The 7,559-nt window shown below is 47.7% G+C and overlaps 1 protein-coding gene across 1 annotated transcript in view; it reads left to right on the top strand.

The window, feature by feature from the left end:
- Positions 1–533: 533 nt before the first annotated feature.
- LOC116970398 (collagen alpha-2(XI) chain-like) overlaps positions 534–7,559 on the top strand; it is a gene marked incomplete at its 3' end in the record, with an annotated part of 39,523 nt that continues 32,497 nt past the window's right edge. Inside the window, exons 1-2 of the mRNA XM_033017053.1 lie at positions 534–612; positions 2,997–3,116. Coding sequence (XP_032872944.1) covers positions 534–612; positions 2,997–3,116 — 199 coding nt within the window. The remainder of the gene's footprint in view (positions 613–2,996; positions 3,117–7,559) is intronic.

Here is a 7,559-nt window from a genome sequence, read left to right as displayed (position 1 = left end):
GAACAGACTGACTGATGGAGAAGGCACTAACAGGCTGACATGAGCTCAGAAATGCAGAGATGGGAAACAGATGGGCACCATTCAAGAAGGGACAGAGCCGGCTATACTTTTTGAGAAGGCAGTGCATCTGTATCTGCAGTAAGATAGAGTCTTGGAGTGATACAGAGTGGAAACAGGCCCTTCTGCCCAACTTGCCCACACTGGCCAACAATGTCCCAGCGACACTAGTCCCATATCCCTCCAAACTTGTCCTATCCACGTACTTGTCTAAACATTGGGATAGTCCCAGTCTCAACTGCCTCCTCATACACCCACCACCCTTTGTGTAAAAAAGTCACCCCTCAGATTCCTATTAAATCTTTTCCCTTCATCTTGAACCTATGTCCTCTGGTCCTCGATTCTCCAACTGTGGGCAAGAGATTCTGTGCGTCTACCCGATCTATTCCCCTCATGATTTTATACACCTCTATAATATCACCCCTCATCTTCCTGTGCTCCAAGGAATAGAGTCCCTGCTCCAAGGAATAGAGAAGATGCTGCAGATGTTCAAGCATTCAGTAATAGCCAGTGCCATTGTCTTCACTGCCGTGTGCTGGGGCAGCAGGGCGAAGGGTGCGGACGGCAACAGGATCAATAAGCTCATCAGGAAGGCTGGCTCCGTCCTGGGGGCGGAGTTGGAGTTGGATTCACGGGAGGTGGTCTTGGAGGGGAGGATGAACCTCAAACTGCGGAGCATCCTGGACAATACAGCTCACCCCCTCCATGACACACACACACTGGTCAACCTGAGGAGCACCTTCAGCAACAGACTGGTTCCACCAAGATGCAGCACAGAACGCCACAGGAGATCCATCATCCATGTGGCTATCAAACTGTACAACTCCTCCCCTTCTGTCATGGGGGAGACTGAGACTGAGACTGAGGCTGACTCACCCCCCCCCCCCCCCCCTCCCAAATCTTTGGACATCTCCAGGCCTTCCCACACATCACTTTAATTTCATGATTCATGCATTTTGTGTTATATGACTGTGAGCAGATCAATTTCCCTCCGAGGATCAATGAAGTTTTATGATATGGTATCGTACCTCGACAGACGTGGGGATTGAAGGAGAGAGTGGAGCAGAGAGACACGGAGAGATGTGCGGAGAAAGAGGTGGCGAGCTTAGCATCGATCATTCAGGAAGAGAAATACGGAGACATGCAAACAGGCCGCCATGTTGTCGTTTAGTTTTAGTCTAGAGATTCTGCGGTGGAAACAGGCCCTTCGGCCCACCGAGTCCGCGCCGACCAGCGATCCCCGCACACTAACACTATCCTACACACACGAGGGACAATTTATAATCTTACCAAAGCCAATTAGTCTACAGACCAGGCTGCTGCCTGGGTGGAGTTTGCGCGTTCTCCCTATGCTGGAGTGGATTTCCCTCGGTTGCTCCTGCTTTCTCCCACGTCCCAAATGCGTGCGTGTTTGCAGATTAATTGGCCCTCTGTACATTGCCCCTTGGTGTGTAGGGAGTGGATGAGAAAGCGGGTTGGCATAGAACCAGAGTGAGCGGGTGATCGATGGTCGGCGTGGACTCGGTGGGCCATAGGGCCTGTTTCCACGTTGTATCTCAAACTAAACTAATTCCCAATTGCGCACCATGGTGGGTCTAAGTGCTGGAGTAACGGGGGGTCAGGCAACACTTATGGAAGGAACGGATAGGACATTTTTGGTCGGGACACTTCTTCAATCTGATTGTGGTCGGCAGCAAGAATGTTGGAAAAGAGAGGGATTCAGCCCATCAAGTCTACACCGCCATTCAATCATGGCTGATCTATCTCTCCCTCCTAACCCCATTCTCCTGCCTTCTCCCCATAACCCCTGACACCCGTACTAATCAAAAATCAATCTATCTCTGCCATAAAAATATCCACTGAGTTGGCCTCCACAGCCTTCTGTGGCAAAGAATTCCACAGATTCACCCCCCTCTGACTAAAGAATTTCCTCCTCATTACCTTGCTAAAAGAACATCTTTTAATTCTGAGGCTATGACCTCTGGTCCTAGACTCTCCCACTAATGGAAACATTCTCTCCACATCCACTCTATCCAAGCCTTTCACTATTCTGTACGTTTCAATGAGGTCCCCCCTCATTCGTCCAAACTCCAGCGAGTAATAATAATAATAATGGATGGGATTTATATAGCGCCTTTCTAATACTCAAGGCGCTTTACATCGCATTATTCATTCACTCCTCAGTCACACTCGGTGGTGGTAAGCTACTTCTGTCGCCACAGCTGCCCTGGGGCAGACTGACGGAAGCGTGGCTGCCAATCTGCGCCTACGGCCCCTCCGACCACCACCAATCACTCACATTCACACACAGGCAAAGGTGGGTGAAGTGTCTTGCCCAAGGACACAACGACAGTATGCACTCCAAGCGGGATTCGAACCGGCTACCTTCCGGTTGCCAGCCGAACACTTAGCCCATTGTGCCCAGTGCCAACAAACGGCCATCAGAGGTTAACCTACTCATTCCTGGGATCCTGATGAGAATATCTAGTCCTTACTGATTTAGTTTAGAGATACAGAGTGGAAACAGGCCCTTCGGCCCACCGAGTCCGCACTGACCAGCGATCCCAGCGCACTAAAACTATCCTACACACACTAGGGACAAGTTACAATTTTACCAAGCCAATTAACCTCCAAACCCGTGCGTCTTTTGAGCACCTGGGGAAAATCCACGTGGGTTACGGGGAGAACATACAGACTAACACCCCGTAGACAGGATGGAACCCGGGTCTCTGGCTCTGTGAGGCAGCAACTCTACCGCTGCGCTACCCTGCAGAAACTGATGATCAGGGTTGGAAAAATGTCCAGCCAAGTATCCACAAGCAAGGAGATTCACCATGTGTAGACATTACTCGGTGAACTGAGCCTTACGTCAATAGACACTGAGAGCTGCCTGTTCCACCAGACTGTCGTCAGCAGGCCTTTCACTCTCCTGCCCACAGTTGAGCGCTTCAAGTTCCTTGGCGGTAATGTTGCCAATGATCTGTCGTGGACCAACAACATTGATGCCACAGCCAAGAAGACACCAACGCCTCTACTTCACAGGAGACTGAGGAAACTCGGCAAGTCTCCAGTAACTCTTACAAACATCTACAGATCCATCACTGTCAGGCTACATCAGCTTGGTTTGGGAACAGCCCTGCCCACGACCACAAGATATTGCAGAGGGGTGGCGCAGGGATTGTGTTGCTGTCTCACTGTGCCAGAGACCAGCGTTCGATCCCGACTACGGGTGCTTGTCTGTATGAGTTTGTACAGAGGGGCAGAAAACACTAGTGGGTGTTGTGTACAGGCCACCTAACAGTAGTAGTGGAGTTGGGGATGGCATCAAACAAGAAATTAGAAATGCGTGCAAGAAAGGTAAAATGGGTGACTTCAATCTACATATAGATTGGGTGAATCAAATTGGCAGGGGTGCTGAGGAAGAGGATTTCTTGGAATGTATTCGGGATAGTTTTCTAAAGCAACATGTAGAGGAACCAACGAGAGAGCAGGCTATTCTAGACTGGGTATTGAGTAATGAGGAAGGGTTAGTTATCAGTTTTGTTGTGCGTGGCCCCTTGGACAAGAGTGACCATAATATGGTTGAGATCTTCATTAGGATGGAGAATTACATTATTAATTCAGAAACAAGGGCTCTGAACTTAAAGAAAGGTAACTTTGAGGGTATGAGATGTGAATTGGCCAAGATTGACTGGCAATTGATTCTTAAAGGGTTGACGGTGGATATGCAATGGAAGGCATTTAAAGACTGCATGGATGAACTACAATTGTTCATCCCAGTTTGGCAAAAGAATAAATCAGGGAAGGTAGTGCATCCGTGGATAACAAGGGAAATCAGGGATAGTATCAAAACAAAAGATGAAGCATACAAATTCGCCAGAAAAAGCAGCCTACCAGAGGACTGGGAGAAATTCAGAGTCCAGCAGTGGAGGACAAAGGGCTTAATTCGGAAAGGGAAAATAGATTATGAAAGAAAACTGTCAGGGAAAATAAAAACTGACTGCAAAAGTTTTTATAGATATGTGAAGAGAAAGAGATTAGTTAAAACAAATGTAGGTCCCTTGCAATCAGAAACAGGTGAATTGATCATGGGGAACAACGACATGGCAGACCAATTGAATAACTACTTTGGTTCCATCTTCACTAAGGAAGACATTAATAATCTGCCGGATATAGCAGGGGACCGGGGGTCAAATGAGATAGAGGAACTGAGTGAAATCCAGGTTAGCCGGGAAGTGGTGTTAGGTAAATTGAATGGATTAAAGGCCGATAAATCCCCAGGACCAGATAGGCTGCATCCCAGAGTACTTAAAGAGTAGCCCCAGTAATAGTGGATGCATTAGTGATAATTTTTCAAAACTCTTTAGATTCTGGAGTAGTTCCTGAGGATTGGAGGTTAACTAATGTAACCCCACTTTTTGAAAAGGGAGGGAGAGAGAAAACGGGGAATTACAGACCAGTTAGTCTAACAGTGGGGAAACTGCTAGAGTCAGTTATTAAAGATGGGATAGCAGCACATTAGGAAAGTGGTGAAATCATTGGACAAAGTCAGCATGGATTTATGAAAGGTAAATCATGTCTGACGAAATAGACTTTTTCGAGGATGTAACTAGTAGAGTGGGTAAGAGAGAACCAGTGGATGTGTTATATCTGGACTTTCAGAAGGCTTTCGACAAGGTCCCACATAAGAGATTAGTATACAAACTTAAAGCACACGGTATTGGGGGTTCAGTATTGATGTGGATAGAGAACTGGCTGGCAAACAGGAAGCAAAGAGTAGGAGTAAACGGGTCCTTTTCAGACTGGCAGGCAGTGACTAGTGGGGTACCGCAAGGCTCAGTGCTGGGACCCCAGCTATTTACAATATATATTAATGATTTGGACGAGGGAATTGAATGCAACATCTCCAAGTTTGCGGAAGACACGAAGCTGGGGGGCAGTGTTAGCTGTGAGGAGGATGCTAGGAGGCTGCAAGGTGACTTGGATAGGCTGGGTGAGTGGGCAAATGCATGGCAGATGCAGTATAATGAGAATAAATGTGAGGTTATCCACTTTTGTGGCAAAAGCAGGAAAGTAGACTATTATCTAAATGGTGGCCGATTAGGAAAAGGGGATTTTGCAACGAGACCTGGGTGTCATGGTACATCAGTCATTGAAAGTAGGCATGTAGGTGCAGCAGGCAGTGAAGAAAGCGAATGGTATGTTAGCATTCATAGCAAAAGGATTTGAGTATAGGAGCAGGGAGGTTCTACTGCAGTTGTACAGGGACTTGGTGAGACCACACCTGGAGTATTGCGTACAGTTTTGGTCTCCTAATCTGAGGAAAGACATTCTTGCCATAGAGGGAGTACAGAGAAGGTTCACCAGACTGATTCCTGGGATGTCAGGACTTTCATATGAAGAAAGACTGGATAGACTCGGCTTGTACTCGCTAGAATTTAGAAGATTGAGGGGGGATCTTATAGAAACTTACAAAATTCTTAAGGGGTTGGACAGGCTAGATGCAGGAAGATTGTTCCCGATGTTGGGAAGTCCAGGACAAGGAGTCACAGTTTAAGGATAAAGGGGAAATCCTTTAGGACCGAGATGAGAAAAATATTTTTCACACAGCGAGTGGTAAATCTCTGGAACTCTCTGCCACAGAAGGTAGTTGAGGCCAGTTCATTGGCTATATTTAAGAGGGAGTTAGATGTGGCCGTTGTGGCTAAAGGGATCAGGGGGTATGGAGAGAAGGCAGGTACAGGATACTGAGTTGGATGATCAGCCATGATCATATTGAATGGTGGTGCAGGCTCGAAGGGCCGAATGGCCTACTCCTGCAACTATTTTCTATGTTTCTATGTTTCTATGTTTCTATGTACATTCTTCACGTGACCTGTGTAGGTTTTCTCCAAGATGTTCATTTCACACTCCAAAGACGTACAGGTTTGTAGGTTAATTGGCTTGGTGTAAATGTAAATTGTCCCTAGTGTGTGGAAGGATAGTGTGAGTGTGCGCGGATCGCTGTTCGATAAGGACTCGGTGGGACGAAGGGCCTGTATCTCTAAACTAAACAGTGCCCCTGATGGCACATCCATATTCTGCCAGGCAGCCCACCCATGCCAGTGCATCACAGGATGCATCCCAGCACGGTTTGGGAACAGCGCCATCCAAGACCGCAAGAAATTGCAGAGAATTGTGGACGCAGCCCAGACCATCAACACTAACCAAGCTCCCTTCCATTGACTCCATCTACACCTCACGCTGCCTCGGCAAGGCCAGCAGCATAATCAAGGATGAGTCGCACCCTGGTCACTCCCTCTCCCATCGGGCAAGAGGTACAGAATTGTGAAAACGCACACGTCCTGATTCAGGGACAGTTTGTTCCCACCTGTTATCAGGCAACTGAACCATCCAACCAATAACTAGAGAGCAGTCCTGAACTATTATCTATCTCATTGGAGACCCACTGACTATCTTGATTGGAATTTACTGGCTTTACCTTGCAGTACACGTTATTCCCAACGTCATGGATCTATACACTGTGAATGGCTCAATTATAATCATGTATAGTCCGTCCACTGAAGCTTTCCACTGTACCTCAGTACACGTGACAATAAACTACAGAGCCTTAGTGAGACCACACCTGGAGTATTGTGTGCAGTTTTGGTCCCCTAATTAAAGAAAGGACATTCTTGCTATTGAGGGAGTGCAGCGTAGGTTTACAAGGTTAATTCCCGGGATGGCGGGACTGTCATATGCTGAGAGAATGGAGCAGCTGGGCTTGTACACTCTGGAGTTTAGAAGGATGAGAGGGTATCTCATTGAAACATATAAGATTGTTAAGGGCTTGGACACGCTAGAGGCAGGAAACATGTTCCCGATGTTGGGGGAGTCCAGAACCAGGGGCCACAGTTTAAGAATAAGGAGAAAGCCATTTAGAACGGAGACGAGGAAACACTTTTTCTCACAGAGAGTGGTGAGTCTGTGGAATTCTCCGCCTCAGAGGACGGTGGAGGCAGGTTCTCTGGATGCTTTCAAGAGAGAGCTTGATGGGGCTCTTAAAAATAGTGGAGTCAGGGGATATGGGGAGAAGGCAGGAACGGGGTATTGATTGGGGATGATCAGCCATGATCACATTGAATGGCGGTGCTGGCTCGAAGGGCCAAATGGCCTATCCTACACCTATTGTCTATTGTCTATTGTCTAAACTAAACCGAGGTGAGCTGAACTGAGTGCACAGGGGAACAGACAGAGAACCGACAGGTCAGGAAAGGGGAAGGGAGATAAATGGGTGCACACACGTACAGCAATGACCACAGCAATAATTGTGAGGGAATACAGACACCGACTAATACCCACAGGCCGAGAGACGCAGAGAATCGTACAGAGATTCGCAGAATCCCATCGCCCGTCCTCACTCCTCCATACCTCTCTCCCCCTATCTCTCTCTCTCCACCTCTCACTCCCTTTCTCCACCCCTATCACCCTCTCCCACCCCACTGCCCTCTCCCCCACATCCC

This window comes from Amblyraja radiata, unplaced genomic scaffold (assembly GCF_010909765.2).
Source record: "Amblyraja radiata isolate CabotCenter1 unplaced genomic scaffold, sAmbRad1.1.pri scaffold_840_ctg1, whole genome shotgun sequence".
Lineage (NCBI taxonomy): Eukaryota > Metazoa > Chordata > Chondrichthyes > Rajiformes > Rajidae > Amblyraja > Amblyraja radiata.
The sequence above is the reverse complement of the archived record's forward strand: the minus strand, read 5'-3'. Positions and strand labels throughout refer to the sequence as shown.